The sequence below is a fragment of the Osmerus eperlanus genome, chromosome 4 (genome assembly GCF_963692335.1).
Source record: "Osmerus eperlanus chromosome 4, fOsmEpe2.1, whole genome shotgun sequence".
Taxonomy (NCBI): Eukaryota; Metazoa; Chordata; class Actinopteri; order Osmeriformes; family Osmeridae; genus Osmerus; species Osmerus eperlanus.
The window spans coordinates 6,128,839-6,149,176 of NC_085021.1; the positions used below are offsets into that span (position 1 = coordinate 6,128,839).

A 20,338-nucleotide genomic window follows, 5' to 3' on the forward strand; every position below is an offset into this window, starting at 1 on the left:
TTTTGGGCAAATGTCAAATGATGTCACCCACTGTGGAGGGTTTATACAGTGTCCATACAAACACACATACACGCACACAAACACACACACACTGTAGTCAGAGACTGATATGACTCTGGATGACTGCTGCTAGCTGACTGGTGTTGACTGACTGGTGTTGGCTGTTTATCTGTGCAGACAGGCAGGTGAGGGAAGATTCTGGAACACTTAGAGAGGTGGACTCCCTCTGGATCAGTGTGTCCAAAGGTACACAGATGTTAAGACAGATGGTGCTGGCTGACTGAATAGCGTTGGCTGCCTTCCTGACTGGTGCTGGCCTCCTGGATGACTAGAAAAAGTGTCCCTGAATTAGTGGTATTAGCTGACTGACTGGCTTGCTGGCTGACTGACTGGTTTATGAAACGACTGGCCACCTTGCTGTGTAGCTAGATGCCTGTTGGATGACTGACTGACTGACTGACTGACTGACTGACTGACTTACTGACTGTCTGTCTGTCTGTCTGTCTGTCTGTCTGCCTGTCTATGTCTGTCTGACATTGAATGACTGACTGACTGACTGGCTGATTGACTGACTGGCTATCTGGCTGCGCCACAGTGACTGCGGCTAGCGAGGGAGAACAATAAGAGAAACGGAGAGAGACAGAGAAAGGGAGAGAGGCAGCGAGCCACCGTGAGCAGAAACCTCCCTCTCAGCTCTCTCTCTCTCTGCCACACGAGCAGGGAGCCACAAAGCCCCGTGGATTCCCCTGGATTTAGAGCACAAAGACGGGCCGCCAACCACCCGCTCGCGGCCCCCCTCCACCTCCACCCCTCCCGCCCCTCCGCTGGGCCCCCGACCCAACCAACGGACGCTTCTGGAACTCCTGAATCAGCAGCCGCGGAACGGGGAAAGAATAGAATGAGTGGAGTAAGTAGAAAGTGCGTGCAGGATGTAATCAAACATGTTCACACGCTCCGAGACTCTAATGCCTGGTATACACACACATGTGTACCAATACATGCACACTCGCACTGTACGGACACACACACACCCTGATTTACAAGCACGTACACACACAGTCCTGATACTCATGTAAGTCATTCAACAAAGCCAGTCTCCTGGTGTATTCACTGAGCAGAACTTCAATCCCATCTTAGAAGGAAAGAAGGAGGATAGAGGGAAGGGGAGGGGAGGGAAAGAGGAGGGGGGGAAGATAAGTGTGTGTTAGTGTGTGTCTGTGCGTGTGTGTGTGTGTGCAAAGCTGCATGGATGAGCAATTGCTCTGCAGATGACTGAGTGAGAGTGTGTGCACTAGGGGGTCCAGGAGGGCACTTTGATCATTATAAAGTGTGACAGAAGAGTTCTGACATAACCCCCCCCCCTCTCGCACACGCACACACACACACACACAAGCATGCACATACACAGACACACACACACACACACACGTGTAAATACATGCACAGACACACACACTCCCTATCTATAGGTCTTGTTCTCTCTCAGACACGCACACAGCGTACCCACTCCAATCCAAGATAATTCCACCAACCAATTCCATCATATCAATCCTCGTAATGTTTTATTGATGTGGCCTCTCCCCTGGGCTTTGAAGACTCTTCTCTTTCAGCTGTACCCAGTCAGAAGGGACTGTGTAGACTACAGGAGGAGGGGTCTATCAGACAGTAGAGCCCTGCAATCATCGCCTCACCTGTTAAAACACCAGGCTGTGAGAGGCAGGCTGTGAGAGGCAGGCTGTGAGAGGCAGGCCGTGAGAGGCAGGCCGTGAGAGGCAGGCTGTGAGAGGCAGGCTGTGAGAGGCAGGCTGTGAGAGGCAGGCCGTGAGAGGCAGGCTGTGAGAGGCAGGCTGTGAGAGGGAGGCTGTGTAGGCAGACGTGAGAGGCAGGCTGTGAGAGGCAGGCGGTGAGAGGCAGGGACCGTAGCCCTGCCTCTTCAGCGGTCCTCCGAGGAGAACCTTCTGAAAAGCCCTTCATTCTCCCCGTGTTTGACGAAAGAGAGTTCTAGCTGAAAACAAACATGGTTCTCCAAGGTGGTTTTGAGTGCACAATGGCAGGTGTTAGCGACCTCTCGCTTGTCCCCACTCCGGAAACATTTGAGGGGTTCTAGTTGGGTTTCTTTTCGAATTCTGTGAAAGGAGGGAAGGAGGAAGGGGAGGACGAGAGTCCTCTTTTCCTTCCTCGCTGCCTCTCTCTTGGCCCCCTTCCCTCTCTATCCTGCTATTGGAGGATGTGGCCTCTCCGTTCTCCCATTGTGTTCTGGGCAGGCGGAGAGGACTGGAGGAGGGAGGGATTAAAGGATGTGGAGAAGTAATGAAGGAGCTTTGAGCCTCAGTCAAGGTGAGTGTTCAGCAAACCTCAATCGCATCCTGTATGCACAACATTTCCAATATTCCAATAGCGTCCTCGAACAGCTTGTATTGCAACAGAGGAAGGTGTAGGTGCATTTGACTGTGTGTGACTCAGGACACACAGTCTAACAGGTGTTGGGGTGTGTGACTGTCATACAAGATGGTGTGTATAGAGTGTGTGTACAGACTAAATGTGGAAGCAGGTTTATTTTGAGAGAGGAGGGACCCAAAGCCCACTTCAGTTTGTACAGGCTTTTACTGCCAAGACCCGAAAAAGCTCTGTTCTCAGGGGGGGGGTTAGGAGTGTGTGTGTGTGTTTATGGGTGTGTGTATTAGAAAGGTGGGGGGGTTAAACGTTGCTCTCATTCATGTATGCCAGCACAGTAAAACAGACACAGTCATTCCCACTGTGAGGTTGTCATGACGACAGCGGCAAGATGGAATTCGGTAAACATCTCTGTTTACCGTCGACCCCGCTGCCTAAAAGTCCTCAGACGTCACTCACGTGCACGCGCACACAAACCCTGTACCTCGGTGCCCCCCAACACACACATCACAATCATATTTCACCATCTGAGTGAATGATAATCCATCAATTTGCATAATATACATTCTTCCTCTCCTTCTTTCTTCCCCCGGGTCGCTCTTTCAGTAGAAAGGTCAGCACACGCCAGGAGACCGACAGCCGGAGGGGGGAGGGGGGAGGAATTCATTTTTTTGGGTTGTAAAAGCTACAATCAGTACCCGCCCACGAACAAACCGCCTTGCTCTGAGCTGACCTCGGACAGTGAATGAAGGAGGGCTGAAAATATGAGTTTCACTGTGTGGCTCCTCTTTCAACGCCAAGGCCCCCTGCGGGGTCGGGTCGGTGGGTTGTGTAGGCGTGGAGGGGGTTGTTGGGGGGGGTACAGTATTATCGGAGTTAATGTACGTAGATGACAGGAGGAGGGGTGGGGGCTGTGTTAGAAGTCAGAAGAAGAGTTTTGAGAGGGTGGATTACGGCCACCCGTAGTCTGGTAGCTTCTCTGCCTCCACAGAGAGAGACATAAGAGAGAGAGATGGAGAGAAGGGAGGGACAGAAAGAGAGAGCGATAGACTGATGTATCACCTGGGAGGGCAGAGCCCAGTGGGTTTGAGCTGCTGCTGTTGTGGGGGAGGGAGGGAGCGAGGGTGGGGGAGGGAGGGAGGGAGGGAAAGGCCCAGTCGCCATGGAGAGGTAGTGGTCACCATGGTAACCTGGGGAGCGCGGGTCAGCGGCTCCAGGAATGTGTTTGCACACAGTGGTGCATGATGGGATGGGAGTCCTGCTGGTGAGGCGAGGGGGCAGGGGGAGGAGGGCGGCGGGGGTGGGTGGGGGTAACTGCCATGCTACTGGAGCCACTTCACACAGGGCGGGGGGGCAGGGTAATAGTTTGATGGCTGCTATACTGCTGGTGCCATTGCACAGTTGGTGTTAGTTAAGAATAAGGAGGGGGGGGGGGGGGGGGTTGGGCAGGGGGGGGGGGGTAATACTATGGTTCAATGGGTTGATGTGGAGTACTCAGAAAAGGATATTTAACCCAATCGCACACACACACATTCAAACAAGATCCAACTGGACAGGATGTTAGCCTCACCTCTTACTTCTGGATGAGCTCAATTTCCATCTGAAAAAAACACAAATGCACACGCACCTTCATACACACACGCATACTGTACATATTCGCATACACACGCACACATACCCCCCTGCTTCCCACCTCTCCGAACAAACGAGTTCACTCAAGCGCAAAATCAGAAGTTCAAGCAAGAAATTCACTAACTTTTTTCCCAGTGAATTTCCACTAGGTTTACAGTCTAGGCATGATTCTGAACCTTACCAGGCTTGTGACACGAAAACATGATCCACTGTGTGGTGGGGTGTGTGATTTGTCTGCATGAGGGTGTGTGTGTGTGTGCACGTCTGTGTGTTTGTGTGACAGTCACCCTGTTTCTATCACGGATCACTTCATCCGGGCACCGGCCTCACTCACTGACCCTGACAACACGGAAATGTAGGTTGTGTCGATGTTTAAACCTCCAAGGCTTCCTGATCTTAGCTCCGAGTTAACCAAACAACAAACAAAGCGCACGTACACCATCAGTAGGATAGCTGCAATGGCGAGTATAACAAACAGAAAAGGAAAAGGAGGCAGAGAATCTCAAACAGAGCCGAAGACAGTAGCGACAGCCTCATTGTGTCTTGGATGTCAGCCACTGAATGACCTGTAGCCCCCATCTTGACCTTGACACACAGCCCCCAGCTCCTCCCCCTGACCTCTGACCTCTGCCACGTGTCGCCCCCCCCCCCCCACCCTGTGGTTGCCCTGGCAGCTGCTGTGACGGGGAGACCCCTCCTCCTGTAGTGTTCAGTAGTGTTTGGGGAGGCAGGAGGAGGTGGATGGAGAGGGGGCTGGAGGACAACGGGGTGAAGGACCAGTTGCGCGGTTGTACAGTCTCAAGTTCAAGGTTGTTTGTCGTTTGTACAGGTACATTGGAATGGCTGAGTCCTGCTCGTCTTGACAGCCCCTAGCGATCTGACCACATCGACAAGAAAGAATGTAAAGCTCGAATAAATATCGCAAGACCTAAACTTTATGAGCGATCATACCTAACACCTTCCATGTCACATGTCACAGCCCCAGCTTCAGCCTCAGCTTCAGCCCCAGTGTCTCTCCCCAGAGATGGCTTCAGAGCCAGCCCAAGGCCCCAGTCCGAGCAGGGAGCAGGTCCAGGAACTTGGGCCAGAAAGCCTCTTCGCAGCCAGGCTGGAGGTTGTTCAGAGAAGGGTTCTGACACACCGGTTCAAAAGCACACAACACGTTTGGAGCCGGTCCCATCCACCCCAGCAGCGAATAGATAATGTGATAAAAAAAAAAGTGGACTGTCTGGTTGTCGAGATAGAGCAATGAAAAAGAACATCTTGTCAAATCCTCTGTTCTGAACAGGAAGTATTATGTGGATAACGTTTCAATGAACAGCTTCTGTTCTATCGAGTGGTACTGCTGTGGCCGAGTTTGGCTCAAGGTGCTGGAAGGATTCCTATGCAATCCAGAGGGTATTGAGTTCTCTGTCAGTAGAGTTGAGTGGGAGGACTGCGCACGGCCATCGAATGGCCAGAGACATTTACTGTCTTCGAGCTCAACGTTTTGTTAAGCCTGTTCCCCATATCGACTCCGATCAGTCGATGTGTCCCAAGTCCTTCTCCTCCCTCTTCCCGCCCTCTCCCCTCCTTCTCTCTTCTCTTCTCCTCTCCTCTCTTCCTCCTCTCTTGCCCCCCCCCCCCGCCTCCTGCTCAGGGCTACGTTCCGCTACTCCTGCTCCTAAAGACCTGACCTGTCTGCTGCAGGAGCACTGAGATGGAAACATTTAATCGCATTAAAAGAAAAACCTTCTCCTTTCATTTGTAAATTCCTGGGACACGCTTCCCCCCCCCTTTTCTCTTCTTTTTGCTTCTGACACGGCTGCTGCTCTTCTGGAAACATCCGTCCCAACCCCCCCCCCCCCCCACGCAAACCCTCCCCCTTCCTCCCACTCCTCTCTCCTTCGGTCCCTCCTCCCTTTCTACTCACCCCATCCTCCCCCTCCCTTCCGTATCTACCCTCACTCCTCCCCGTTCTTCAGACACACACACATTGGCACACACACATATCCAAGCAGGCAAGCACAAAACGTGAGCATGCACGCACACACACACACCTACCCACGCACACAAACACACAACCAACCTCCCCTCTGCTCCGTTCAGCTCCTCTAACTCCATTTTACCTTTTTGTTTCGAACAGAGGGGAGCAGCCCCTCCCTGCTCTACTCCCTCTCTTCCTCCTCCTCACACCCTCCGTCCCTCCGTCCAGGCGTCATTGTGCTGTCTGTCTCTTTATGGCACAGTTTTCCGGTTTGGTGCCACCTCCAACTGCTTCTGTTGTCATGTGGTTCTCCACCAGAAGCCCTACTCTCTCTGACAGTCTCCCCCCACCCCCTCATCACCCCTACTGCCCTACCTCTCTCCTAGCCTCCCCGCCTATCCCGCATGTCTCCCCCCCCCCCCCCCCCCCCCCACACACACACACTGCTGCTGGACGAGCCACCTGAAGAGCTCTTCAGATTGGCGGCTTACTTGAAAGACTTTACAGACTCTGTGTGTGTGTGTTTGTGTGTGGTGGTGGTGGGGGTGTTGGGGTAATAGGGTAGGATATTCTGGAGAGGGATGAGGGACATTATTAGTCAAGATTAATGCCTGCCTGCCTGCCTGGTTGTCTCTCTGTGTGTCTGTGTGTCTGTCTGCCTGGTTTCCTGCCTATCTTTCTGTCTGTCTGTCTTCTTGTCTGCCTACCTGCCTGCCTGCCTGCCTGTCTGTCTGTCTGTCTGTGTGGTCTGTGTGGTCTGTTGCACTGCCAGTTTCGCCTAGCAGCTCCAGGTCTGTATGAGCCACAATTAGCTCTGTGTTTGTTTGTGCGTGTTGACTTATCAGAAAGCTATTTCTCATCTCCTTTCTCCCTTTCTCTCTCCCCCCTTCTCTCTCTCTCTCTTATTTTTTTGGGACCAGGATGCTTTTCACCACTCTGCCGCCTTACCGTTTTTTGAAGAAGACACCATTTCTCATTCGTTCTCATTAGCCCACATTCCTGCTGGATGAGATCATGTAAAGCACAGCATTTTGTCTGTCGCGTCAGCCAAACTGTAATTCCTCCTTCTGTCCGTGGTGTGTGTGTGTGTGTGAGCTGCACTTACTGACCTGCATTGTGTAGAGTGAGGACCCACAGTTGTGCTGACTGGATGATATGAGAAGCTGCTGTGTTGCAGTACAGCCACTAGAGGACACTGTCCCGGAACACACCGTAATAGCAACTGCCGCTTTCCCATTCATTGGTTCATGTAGAATGATAGACATACACTATTATTTTTTCCCTTGTTATTTTTCCAAGATGGAACTTCATCCCAGGAACACGAGCCAGAGGATCCATGCAGCAGGACTATAAGGTTATTGGGGTGTTTCTGTGGCTGGAAAACTGGGTCATGTTCAAGAGAACTCCCAGGTGAGATCCTCCAGTGTGGCCGGTTCTTACCCGACCAGACCTGACCCTCAAACACTGAGCCACCCAAGGAGGAAGAGAGGGGGGGAGGGGATAGACAAAGAGAGATAGAGACAGAGAGAGTAATAGGGAGAGGTCCATTAGAATGAGAGAGAGAGAGACAGAGAAAGAGAGGGAGAGAGAAGGATACAAAAAAAAACATTGGAACTGAGAAAGATGGAGAGAGGGAGAGAGAATGAGAGAAAGAAAAAGAGGGAGGGAAGGTTGGAGAGAGAGGTCACCTGGAGAAGATCAACATTTGGAGAGGAGCGTTCTCCTGGGGTCTGTGAGTGGGTCTGCCAGGACCACCTCCAATCTCTGGCGCTGACAGGAAATGGAGAAGGTGACAAGGGAGTCTGTGATGTTTTAACAGATGCTCCCCATCCAATCAGAGGACCTGACCTGCAAGCTTGATTATATACCTGACCTGAGATACACACACACACACACACACACACACAAACACACAACCCTGATGGACAGGTATGGAGCGACACTGAATGGAAACTGCTGTCTGGGTCAACATCATCATCCACCTGATCCGTTTCCATGGTGACGTGTCCCCGGAGTACTGGACTAACCTCAGAGTACCGCTCCAACATAATCTCAAGTCCGTCTGCCGGCCTGTCTGTTCGCCCCGGAACATCCGCACCAACACACACACACACACACATAAACACACACACACACAGAGTATATGTGGCGTGAGAAGCTTATTATTAATAGCATGTCCTGCAAGCTGCTTTAGGGCCCCTGATGAAGTAAACGGGGCCCAGGACTGTGAAGGACCTGATTGGTCCTCTTGGTCTGGCAGTAGAATCTGGAACTGGACCCACTGTTAGGAATTAGTTAAAGGTACTTAGAATGGAAGTGAAGAGACAGGAGATGGGGAGGCAGGCGGATACAGACAAAGTGAGAGAGACAAAGTGAGAGAGACAGAGTGAGAGAGACAGAGTGAGAGAGACAAAGTGAGAGAGACAGAGTGAGAGAGACAAAGTGAGAGAGACAAAGTGAGAGAGACAGAGTGAGAGAGACAGAGTGAGAGAGACAAAGTGAGAGAGACAAAGTGAGAGAGACAAAGTGAGAGAGACAGAGGGAGAGAGACAGAGGGAGAGAAACAGAGTGAGGGAGACAGAGTGAGAGAGACAGAGTGAGAGAGACAGAGTGAGAGAGTCAGAGTCAGAGAGATACATCAAGAAGGCTAAAGTAAGAAAGATAGAGTGAAAGATAATGAGAGAAAATGGAGATCAAACCTAGAGGCCTATTCACAATCCGTAATGCTTAGGAACACGCCACGCATACAACTAACAAGATATGAAATTAGACAGGGGTGTATGTGGGTGTGGGGTGTGTGTGTGTGGAGAAATACACGACTAAAGGGAGGGAGGGGGGGGGGTAGAAGCATGGAGGGAGGCGTTGTGGCAGTGTGATTATCTGGGATTACGGCCAGAATGGCCCTGTGAGTAGATGTGGTCTACGCTGACCCTGCTTACCGCCAGATTAGCCTGGTGAAGGCTGTCTTCTCTCGCGCTCTCCCTCCCTCCTTCCCCGTGCGTCCCTGGGACACCTTTCCATCCTGTCACTCCCTCAAACAAACACACATCCATGCCAGCCTCCTGCCGTCCACCCTGGCTTGCTCCTGCTGGGTCTAACCTGCATTCTCTGGACTTGAACCGCCGACAGAACAGGATACCGAACAGGATACAGAACAGATTACAGAACTGCCGACAGAACAGATTACAGGACAGAGCGCCGAACAGACTGCAGAAGAGACTCCAGAACGGACTACGGAACAGAATTCAAGCAGACTCGTGGAACGCATCCAGAAGAACGTCTTCCTGGACGACCAAAACAACACGTGTGACAGGAACCTCGGGGCCCTCTGAGCAGCCTCTCATCTGGGGAAGCTCCTCGCCCCCTGAGAGGACGAGCCATCGCTCCTGGAGCACAGGCTATCCGGGCGGGGTTGGCTGTCTGGGTAAACATTCAGAGACTTAGCTTTGATCCGTGTTGGAGTTGAGAAGGAAGGAAGTTGAGAATCCCTTCCCAACTGAGACCTCCAACGTGAACCTCAACACCTGAGGAACTTTCACACCCAGGAGGACCAACAGGTGACCCCTGGTCTCCTTCCTCATCTCCAGACCAATCCCATGGTGAGGTGAGTGACCACAGCCTTATCGAGAGCTTCAGAACATTAACTCTGGGATTTGGTTCAGACCCCACGGTGACCCTGCTAAATCTGGGATCACGGATGTACATATATACATTGTGCCTGTGGCCAGGTGGTCTACATTTGTAGAGATGAAGGTCCTCTGGTTGTTTCCACACTCTGAAAAGAGGATCTTAAAACGTAACCGTGGAAGAACTCTGCTTTAAATAGTCCTAGATAAAAATCACTTTCAGATGCATATGTTTAGTTTTTTTGGTTTCAACAAAAGTGTGTCAGAAAAGCCCATTAGATAGATAAAGACAAACTTCATTGATCCCTGAGGGGAAATTGCATCGTTACAGCAGCAGTAGAAATAGACAATAAGTTCCGGTTAGAAACTAGTTTTAATAACTCATGCTGCCTCACTGTTCAATCCCCAGGATCTGATGGGAGGATTCTGTGTTCTATAGCCAGGCTGGGAGTTGGGGAGACAATAAATCCTTCAGTCTAAATATGAGGAGGAAGAGCTTTGAAATGGTGCCTTAGAACATCATAGATTATAGTCCCAGAGGGTGTATGACTAAGGTTGTCTAACACACACACACACACACACTGCACACGCACACACACATAGTATGACGCACTGCTCCAGTATTACTGTAAATGTATTATCTATACTAACCTAAACATACCATTTCTTAAATTCACAAGTTGTTTACCTGGCTGTCAGAGTAATAATACATTTGTGTACACCCTGAGAGCGACCACACACACACACACACACCACTCTGCCTAGTGGATGAACAAAGATGTGCAGATTACTGTTGCTGATGGGATCAGTGTTGTTTTTACCATGGTGGGGCAAAGGGCCCTCTCAGTGTGTGTAGAAGAGCTGTGCTTCATGTTTTGGTGATGGAACAAATTCCTGCTAAGCTCGCCCATCAATCCCTGGTTCCTGGTCAGAGCGAGAGCACATGCAGCAGCGGGTGGAGAAACACGCAAGCAGACCGTCTATCACCAGCTAGTACCCAGCCAACTCTGGAGAGGGGTGTGTGTGTGCGGACAGGGGTGTGTGTGTCTGGAGAGGGGTGTGTGTGTCTGAAGAGGGGTGTGTGTGGGTGTGGCGAGGGATGTTTATGTGTGTGGAAAAGGGTGTATATGTGGAGAGGGGTGTGTGTGTAGAGAGAGGGGTGTGTGTGGAGGGATATGTGTGAGTGTGTGTATGTGAAGAGTTGTGTGTGTGTGGAGAGGGGTTTTGTGTGTGTGTGTGTGGAGGTGTGTGTGTGTAGAGGGGTATGTGTGTGTGTATAGAGAGAGAGGTGTGTGTGTAGAGGGGTATGTGTGTGTGTGGAGAGAGAGGTGTGTGTGGTTCCTCTGCAGTTTGGCTATGTGGTGCCTAGAAGGGAACAGAACCTGGGTCAATCCAAGTACTCTAAGCAGAACTGCATTTCTTCCTCATGTCCCATCTAACATGACTGGATAGGTGCTCCCCTACACACCAGTCACCAAGTCCACACAGGAGAGATTTGTCTGAGGAAGGGAAGATGGAAGGATGCAGTCCTGTAAACGATCATAATTTGGGAGAAATTCAAATATTTACCACGTTGATAATCCTAATCAGTATATCAAATCATACTGTATTCCTATATTTGCTTTTTAATTTATATAACTATATGTAATGAGATGCGACTTGATCTTATATCATTACACTATACTTTCATCTTAATATTATTTTAATGCTTTCTTTGCATTACTGCATTCATTCAGATAGATTATTGTTGTTAAAAAGGCAATACAGTAGTAGTTATTTGTTAAGTTGCCCAGACAGCATGTTTTGGATAATGACCATATTTGGTAATTGTTTGGTAATGTGACTCCACTCCACACTTTATATTTTAAGATTTGCTTCATGGCAGGAATAGATGGAGTGGCAGTTTGTTTCGAGTGATAATTACTCATAAATGTACGGGAGACTGAGTACGGGAGAATTTGTGTGCCTCCATGTATACGTAAGTTGACTTTGTATCTCGTCATTATATGTTAGTGATAGTTTACCTTGCTCATAATTGTCATGAGGAGTGTAATTTGATTAACTTATCATGATGGTACTGTTCGTGAACTCGCTTAGCATAAACTGCTACTGTAATGTACAAATACGAGTGTTGAAGTTTACCGATGCTACTGTAAACTGTTGAGCGGTCTTACATTTAGCGTACATGGCATGCCCTTGTTGATTTTAAAGTAAGTCAGTAGCATGTCATTACTTAAGAGGTTGAATTCTTAGTTAGTTCCCTGTATAACTTTTTATTTAAATGCACCATACAGGATCGTGTGTTAATAATCAATCTGGATATCCAAGCCTCCATTCTTTCCCATTCTAATCGGATGACTCTCAGTGATTACAAATTTCCCGAACCCCAACTATAACAATTGTATTGCTCACTGTGTCAGTTCCCCATGCCCTGTTCTCAGACCAGACAGGAAGCTGTCAGGACCATATGACACAATTGACAATGACTGCCTTTTTAGATGAATACGTCAACTTTTTCCATATACCACCTGTTATGCCTTATCCGTGGGCTACTCTGTGTTCATTATAAAAACGAGCCCTCACAATTTTCATGCCTTTTCAATGGACCATATACAATATGTGCCATGAATATTAGTCATCATATTTTTGTCCGGTGTTACTCCATGTCCTCCCAGCTGAATAAATGAAATGCTACAAACATCCCAGAACCTCAGTAGGTGCCACAGGTTGGTAAAGAGGCACAACTTTCGTTAACAGAGTAGGTAGAAGTCATCCGTACAAGCAGTGTGGGGGTGGCACTAATGAATCCTATTAACCACAATGTAATTACCTCTGTCTTTACCCTCCTAAATCTCGCCGCTCTCCTTTTCTCCAAGTCTCCCTCTTTTTCCCCTCCTCCTCTCGCCGTTCTTTCCTCTGACCCATTGTCCTTCTTCACCTCGGCGTAGGGGCCGCTCTGATTGGTTGTAGGCGGAGGACAGTAAGTGTTAGTGGATTAATTTACTGCTGACAACAAAGGCCTTCGGAGTAAATGCTTAGTCTGTCCTGGGAGTAGGGCTCTGGTCAGGGCCGTACTAGACTGGAGTGTGTGTATGCGAGTACGCATCCAAAGTTTTCATCCAGTCTGCCGGTCCAACTGTAAATTGATTGTTCGGGTCCTGCTTGTGTCTCCAGGGCTATGATTGGCTGAGCAAGCTTGCGTGACACACAGAGCCGTCTCCATGGCGTGGACAGAACCGGGAATGGGACGGGAGCCCCTCCTATTGGGTCTCCTGGTTCTCCTCTACATCCCCAGGCCCAGCCTCGGCGGCCCCTCCCAGCCTGCCCTCGCCCCTCTCTTCCCCGGCAAGCCCTTCATGGTGTTCTGGGGGTTTCCAGACACGGCCTGCTCCGCCTCCGGCCGGCCGGACCCAGGGGCCTATGGCATGGAGCGCGAGGGCCGGGTGACGGTGTTCTACGAGGATTCTCTGGGCCACTACCCCTACTACACGGACCAGGGCCAGCCTGTCAACGGGGGATTGCCTCAGCACACCCGGCTGGACAACCACCTCCAGAAGACGGGGGAGGACTTGGCGGTCTTGCTGCCCCAGGCGGGGTACCAGGGGCTGGGGGTGCTGCGCTGGGAGGAGTGGGCCCCCCAGTGGAGCAGGAACCAGGAGAAGCAGGGCCTGTACCTGGAGGAGTCCAGAGCTCTTCTCAGGGCTTTCTTTCCCGACTGGAGCCCCGAGGAGGTGGAGAAGTGGTCCCAGGTAGGAGGGTTTCCGAAATGGCACCATTTCTTTACCTGTACATGAAATACACATCTCAATCACAACAAACCGTTTCATATTGATGATGTCATGTGCCAGGTGGACTTCGAGGCGGCTGCTCAGTCCATTCTGACTGAGACGCTATGGGAGGTCCGCAGGCTCCGCCCCAAGGCTCTGTGGGGCGTGTCCCCGTACCCCGACTGTTACAACTCCGGCCCCAGCCAGTCTCTCTCCAACTACACCGGACGCTGCCCGGCAGCGGAGATGGCCCTTAACGACGAAATGCTGTGGCTATGGAAACGCTGCTCTGCCCTCTACCCCTCCCTCACCCTGGAGAAGCTGACCCCTAACCCCCAGGCCAGGCTGTACGTGTCCAATCAGATCCGAGAGGCGATGAGAGTGGCGTCTTTGGCCGGGACCGCCTACGACATCCCTGTGTTCCCATTGGTCCAAGGTGTCTACTCTTCGACCAATACTTACCTATCTGAGGTAAGTGTCCATCCTGGTTGAAAGCCAAGGTTAGAAGATGTGTAGTTCTGAGGCAGGTGTGTGGATCTGAGGCAGGTTAGTGGATCTGAGGCAGATGTGTGGATCTGAGGCAGGTGTGTGGTTCCGTAGACTGACGATCACTGTGCTCTCCCTGCAGGCTGACTTGGTCAACACGATCGGAGAGAGTGTTGCTATGGGGACAGCCGGGGCCATCATGTGGGACAAAACACCCATCAAGACCCAGGTATCTATCAACACTATATATCAGTACAGTAGCTATTGGTACAATATCTATCCATCTAACATTTAACTATTGAAATACACTAAGTTAGCATTGTTAAATCCAGACGGCATACTGCATATAGGACAGTACTAGAACTAGAAGTACTAGAAGTGCACGGTTCTAACAGTACCTATGTTACATCCGTCGTTGTATCCATCTCTTCCTGTGTGTGTGATGCCCCGTCTGTGCTCCCCGGCCCCCCAGAGAGTATGCTCGGAGCTGGCAGCGTACGTGCGCGACGTCCTGGGGCCGTACGCCGTCAACATCACCACCGCCGCCCGCCTCTGCTCCGTCTCCCTGTGCCAGGGGCGCGGCCGCTGCGTCCGGAGGAACGCCGAGAGCTCGGCCTACCTCCACCTGCCCCGGCCTGACTTCCTGCTGGGGCTGGAGAAAGCGCAGGGCGTGGCGGCCACAGGCCAGCTGAGCCCAGCCGGCCTGGACAGGTGGAGGAGGGACTTCAGGTGCCAGTGGTACGAGGCCCTGGAGGGGGCCGCTGCCGACGAGCAGTCCCCCAAGGACGGGGCAGCGCTGGGGGGGCCGAGCCAGGGACAGAGAGTCCCACCGCCCTCGCCGAAGCCTCTGACGGAGCCGAGCGGGGGCGTCTCCCCTGGAGCCTCGGTGCCGACGCCCTCGGACCACAGTGCGCCGCCCCTCTCTGCCGCCATCTTGCCTGCGTTGCTTCTTGCCTCAGCTCTCTGCCTCGTCCAACCTTGAACAACCCTGGAGAGGGGGAACTTGTTTCGCCTACTGGGGTTGCCCAGGCAGCTTAAGATGTTCAGCAGAAACTCCATGGTTTGGGACATCGGAGAAGACCCTGCTGAACTCTCAGGACTGAGGTCAAGGGTCAGGCTGCATGATTGTATTCCAACACTGTTGCACCCGGTGTTTAAACAAGTGTGTCTGATAGAAACTCTGGAGAGATTAAAGGTGATTTCACAAAAAGAGTTCAATAGAAATGTGGACCGTTGACCAAGACTCAGGTGTTGGGGAAAAAAACAAGAAAACAACCGAACAGAGCTATTGCACAGCAACACACCAGCTATCCAACCACAACCCCTCACCACATTACTTCATCAAGAACATATTCATGTAATAGGTGCAGTGCTGTAGAGTCGTGGATCTGTATTTCACCACAACGACGTGACCAGTATGTGTTTTCTATGTGCATTTTCACCTTTATCCTTATTGTATAGTGAAATACTATATGAGCTCCTTTATAACTTGCTACCTGTTATCTTCTTCATGTATTAAATACTGGCTGTATGAGACTCATCTCCATCCAGTGTTCAGGCCTCTCTCTCCTGGTCCTTCTGATCCAGGATTAGGGGTGATCTCAGAATGTCAGGGTCAACTAGGACCAGGTTTGCTTTTCACTCATACATGAACATAAGATATAACCATATAGCCTATAAAAAAAATAGCAAAGCTCCTGAGTAAATAGTGACCGTATTGTGACCGTGGGTCTGATCGTGTTGTGACCGAGACCTCCTGAGTGGATAACCAAAGCCATCAGACATCTCATGTAAATTTATTGTGTTATTTTTCTTAAAATATACACTCATGACAAAGGGTAGTAGCTCAATCATCTTGGCTGAGTTTCCGTTACAGAAAGAGATCGTATGTACACACAGGTGCTTCTGACCGATTCATTCATATTCTCTGTACAAACAGGAGCATGTAGCGAAGATGACCTCTCCGGCACGCCCCCCACCCCCCACGGAAAAAAACATCACTTTGGGCAAAAGTTACAACCCCGTACAGTAGTACCATCGTACAACTAGTGCTAGTACTACAATAGTACCGGTCCACCAACCAGTGACATGACTAAGGGTACCACAGAGAGAGGAGGGGGGGGGGGGGGTAGAGATGGATACACAGAGGGGGCCCTCATGTGGGCAGCAGTGGTTAGTGCAATCTGAGCCAGGTAGGCTGGACGGAGCCGAGCAGGTACTTCATCATCATCATCTTCATCAGCATACATCAGTGCCCCGCTGAACTGTCAATCACTATGACCATCCCGAGCAGACGTGGAATTCACACAGGAGGAGGCAGCATATCATCCGATTAGTAGCCGTTATTCCAGGCGGGGGGCGGGGTCAAAGTGTCTCCAGTGTTTCAGGGTTCAGGGGGGGGGAGGGAAAGCTGACGGTGTCTGGGAAGGGGCGGGGTTACTTGCAGATTGCTTCCAGAGCATCCAGGGTGCGTTTGACATCTCGTATCTGGGCCGCCAGGGTGTGTATGGGCTGCATGGAGCGGTCCAGCTCCTCGCAGCGAGCCATCAGTGTGTACATTCCCTTCACACACACACGCACAGATGCACAGGCATGTTAAAACTGATATTAACACATGGTGTTTCACCCACAAAAGACCTTCTTCAAACAAATTTGACAATATCTCTGCTCACCCCCCCATGCACATACACACACACACACACACACACTGATTGTACAGCACTTTGATCAATGGTTGTTGTTTTTAAATGTGCTCTATTAATAAACTTGAATTGACTTAACACACGGTCTCTCACCTTTATACTCATATCCACCGACTCCCCCAAACTGTCCACAGAGTCTCTGTAGGTCTGAATGTAACCCACACTCAGAGCAGTCATCTACAGATGGACAGAGAGACACTGTTATGAGGGCAAAGAGTATGTCACACATAAAAGGAAGGAAGGAACAAAGAAAGAAAGAAAGAAAGGAGGATGTGGACATGACTGAACCACACTCACGTTCTGGATGGTTCCGTTGAGGCTGCGCATCATCATCTCAACGCTGTGGGCCACTTCCTGGGTGTGTCTCTCCAGGTCCAATAGGACAGCAGGGTCGATGGGTGGGATGTCTGCCGGCCGCCGCAAAGACCCCCGACCTCGATAAATGGGCCCTGAGCAGTCCGCTACACAAACAAACACGCACACACACACAAAGACACAAACACAAACAAACACACACCTTTCAACACCAGCAAAATACTTAATTGATCCTTCTGTGGGGAAATGGGAGTACAACGGTACTTAGGAATGGTTTGCTGGACCCCATGTTAGTTTCCTCAATGATCACAATGACTCTTGCTTAGAGTCTTGCTGCTCTTGTTGGTTAGTGGTAACTGATTTAAATTCTTGTACTCGCTGTGAAATATTTTTTACTGTTGCTTGATTTTCTACAGGTACACTTGCACTTATAGCGATTCATGTTGTTTAATTGTAACGTGTTTAACTTCATTGCTCTTGTGGTTCTTCCCTTTGGCACTTATTTTGGTTGTTCACAATATGTGCTTCATGTTTTGGCTACCCGCAATGTTTTTGGGGCTATCTCGTTGTTATTATCAGTGACCTATGCACTTTGTAAAGCTCTCCCTTGGAAGTCGCTTTGGATAAAAGCGTCTGCTAAATGAATAAATGTAAATGTCCTACACTTTAATTGCGACCTTTAAGTAGTATTTGATAGCCATGCAATGATGCAGAAGTCCCCCCCACCCTCTCCATCCCATAATAAGCTCTCTGAACACTCACAGTCTCTCTCAGACTCGCAGTCACAGTCCAGACTGGGTTTGGAGCTCATCTTGATCTTCTGCTCCAGGTTGCGTGTGATGAAATGGGTCAGGTCTCCATCATGGCTGACCGTCCCCTCCAGCTCCAGAGCGCTGGAGATGGTGGCCCTGCGCCCCTCGGGCTGGCCCCCCCGGCCCCCGCCCCGCCCCCCCCCAGCGGCCCCGCCGCACGCCTGGCTGATCTCGTCCAGACTCTTGCTGTCCTGCATGCCCCTGGCCAGGCGCTCGCGCTCCGGAACGTTCCGCACGCGCACCTGGGCCATGACGTGGGGCGGGCAGGGGCTGCTGTCTGGCTCCGCTGGGGGAGGGGGCGGGGCCGGGGGTGCCGAGGATGCGAGACTCGGGACGCCGGGCTGAAGGGGAGAGAGGGGGAGAGTAGAAACGACAGGTCACTAACAGAGAGAGGGGTCACTTGTCCTCTCAGACACATTCACATGCTGAATCTCACACACAAACACACACACAAACACACACACACCTCAGCCTCATCTTCAGCATCTGGGACTCCTCCTCCATGCTTTTCTTCTCTCTCCTTCTTCTCATCCCCCTCGTCATCCTGCTTTTCCTTCTCTCCCTCCGATCCCCTGCTGCCCTCCTCTCCAGAACAGCAGCTGTCAGTCTCTATGTGTGCCGTCTCTGTGTGCCGGCTCTGACGGCCAGCGGAGGATTCGGACGGGGCATCGTCCCGGCTCTCGTCTGATTGGTGAGGGGCCGAATGGAGCGTGTCCGGGGGCGACGCTGATGGTTCTGTGTCTGCCGTGCAGGTGGCAGGGGGCTGTGCATTAGGGTGTGACGAGGTTGTGAGTGTCTGTGTGTCTGCATAGGAGTTGAGGGCTGCTGTGTCTGTGTATCCGTCGCTTTCGCATGGCGTCTCTCCTTCCAGACAAATGCCAGGCTCTCCCACTGAGACTTCCTCAGAGTCCTGCCCAGGACAGGGCACCCTGCCCCCACACTTCAGGGGCTGCCACGAGGGGATGGAACCAGAACCAGGGGCGGGACCAAGCAGGCCATTTGCACTGCATAGATCGGGCGAGTCAGGCGTAGACACCCCATTTGCTGCTTCGGGCACCTCTTGGCCAATCACAGGGGAGAGACTCATCCCTCCACCTGCTACACAAGACAGAAAAAAACAATCAAGTATAATTACTAGCTATCTTAAAGTAGATTTCCACTGAAATGTCTTAACTTAATTGGATTGCATTAGCTGCATGAGGTCTACTGTCAGAACACGTTTTCAGGACATAACTTTGGCTCGAAGCATGAGAATGGTGTCGGAAGTACGCAAGTAAACAATATGGAATCATACAATCATTTTTTCCAGTTCCAAATTATATTATGACTGAAACTAGTTACATCGAGAAAGAATATCAGAATCGGACGGCCAAGCTCAATTTTGCTAGCTAGCACGCTAGGTGCTGCTATTAACGTTACAGTGTTGTAGCTGTCATAATCTGGATGTGTTAGTATCCTGGCTGCTTACTCCCTGTGTTCGACAAAATATAAAACTAAAAAGCAACAATGTTAACTGCGCTAGTATGGCGTTAAAACAACGAACGCGTTAGACTTAAACGTCTACAATCTAGCAATCCATCAAATACAAATAGCTGCACTCGCTGATGCCAGAACCAATAAATTACTTTAGCCCCAGTAGCAAAGCTTGCTAAGCTACATTAGCCAGGCCTCGAATTCTAAATTACTCATATCTCCTTTGTTGTTTCGTGTCAAGAATACAAACCCCACAGGGGTGTGTGGAGGCTTCGTATTCATCACCAAATCACAACAGTGTCATAAACATGCAGTTTTCTTTGCGATAAATAGTTACTTTACCACTGTAGTTTTATATCCCAAGTGATGCTGGCGAACAAACCAATGTCCGCTTCGTAAATCCTTCCCCGAGAGCTGCTGGAGCGCTATGATAGTTCCGTACAGCCCTATGATGGCGAACGGTATAATACTAAATTATATTAGAAATCATGTCATACTTTTCTGTGTGTCATAAAAAATGTATTGTGTGTTTATATCATAACATTTTTGTTTAGGGTTTTTATTTTTGTTTTGTTTTTATGAATAAAATGAAAAAAAGGGAAACAACAGCCTCAAAATAGAGAAACAAGATTTGAGGAATTAACTACCGCTTTTATGTAAGGGCCACTGCTGCCTCTCTCTATTTCCCTTTCTCTCTCTTTCCCACAGAGGGAGACAGAGACCATGGTGCAGTTCCAGTGTGGAGCCTGTGCCACATGGATGTAAGAGTGACTGTGTGGTGAGTGCCACACCCATGGTCCATGTCCCTCTCACTAACAGTCTTGCCATGCTCTAGAATGGAGGTACAGTCATCTTCAGGAACCCTTCATATCAACTGTGACTCATCATGTGACTAGGCCTAGTGTCTGTCGTGTACTGGGGGATGTTTTGGAGATTATTCCCCTTCCTTCCTTCTTTCATTCCTTCCTTCCGTCCTTGCTTCCTTCCTTCCTCTTTCCTCTTTCCCTCACGTTTATTATGATCCGGCCACGACTGGATGTTCTATGATCTTCATCTGTGATTTCCCAGAGAAGGAATCAAGAAAGTATGTATTTGGAGAGAATTAGTAAAAGAGAATGTTGTGATACAACATCCTCTAAGATTTCGGGGGCTAAGGATTTACTAT

The 20,338-nt window shown here is 50.4% G+C and overlaps 2 protein-coding genes across 4 annotated transcripts; one reads left to right on the top strand and one right to left on the bottom strand.

Moving 5' to 3' along the window:
• The first annotated feature begins 8,948 nt into the window (after positions 1-8,948).
• On the top strand, positions 8,949-16,489 carry si:dkey-72l14.3 (Glyco_hydro_56 domain-containing protein). 2 transcript variants are annotated; one of them, XM_062458352.1, is made up of 5 exons: positions 8,949-9,596; positions 12,793-13,367; positions 13,467-13,856; positions 14,014-14,100; positions 14,344-16,489. In XM_062458352.1, exons 2-5 carry the CDS (start codon positions 12,840-12,842, stop codon positions 14,851-14,853), a joined length of 1,515 nt encoding a protein of 504 aa, XP_062314336.1. In that variant the 5' UTR covers positions 8,949-9,596; positions 12,793-12,839; the 3' UTR covers positions 14,854-16,489. The 2 variants fall into 2 exon arrangements, with proteins under 2 accessions (XP_062314336.1, XP_062314337.1); XM_062458353.1 differs by having other exon boundaries at positions 8,949-9,591.
• On the bottom strand, positions 15,652-19,633 carry borcs6 (BLOC-1 related complex subunit 6). Of its 2 annotated transcripts, none has more exons than XM_062458354.1 (6): positions 19,516-19,633; positions 18,167-18,798; positions 17,651-18,041; positions 16,871-17,034; positions 16,667-16,750; positions 15,652-16,433 (listed from the first exon to the last, which is right to left on the bottom strand). In XM_062458354.1, exons 2-6 carry the CDS (start codon positions 18,785-18,787, stop codon positions 16,308-16,310), a joined length of 1,386 nt encoding a protein of 461 aa, XP_062314338.1. In that variant the 5' UTR covers positions 18,788-18,798; positions 19,516-19,633; the 3' UTR covers positions 15,652-16,307. The 2 variants fall into 2 exon arrangements, with proteins under 2 accessions (XP_062314338.1, XP_062314339.1); XM_062458355.1 differs by having other exon boundaries at positions 19,511-19,607.
• Between the last annotated feature and the right edge of the window lie 705 nt (positions 19,634-20,338).

Coding starts and splice junctions, on each gene's coding strand:
- borcs6 (XM_062458354.1), bottom strand. CDS start 18,787: ATGAGTCTCTCCCCTGTGATTGGCCAAGAGGTGCCCGAAGCAGCAAAT. Junction 18,042..18,166: donor ATGCTGAAGATGAGGCTGAG/GTGTGTGTGTGT, acceptor TCTCCCCTTCAG/CCCGGCGTCCCGAGTCTCGC. Junction 16,434..16,666: donor CGGTGGATATGAGTATAAAG/GTGAGAGACCGT, acceptor GTGTGTGTGAAG/GGAATGTACACACTGATGGC.
- si:dkey-72l14.3 (XM_062458352.1), top strand. CDS start 12,840: ATGGCGTGGACAGAACCGGGAATGGGACGGGAGCCCCTCCTATTGGGT. Junction 13,368..13,466: donor AGGTGGAGAAGTGGTCCCAG/GTAGGAGGGTTT, acceptor GTCATGTGCCAG/GTGGACTTCGAGGCGGCTGC. Junction 13,857..14,013: donor CCAATACTTACCTATCTGAG/GTAAGTGTCCAT, acceptor CTCTCCCTGCAG/GCTGACTTGGTCAACACGAT.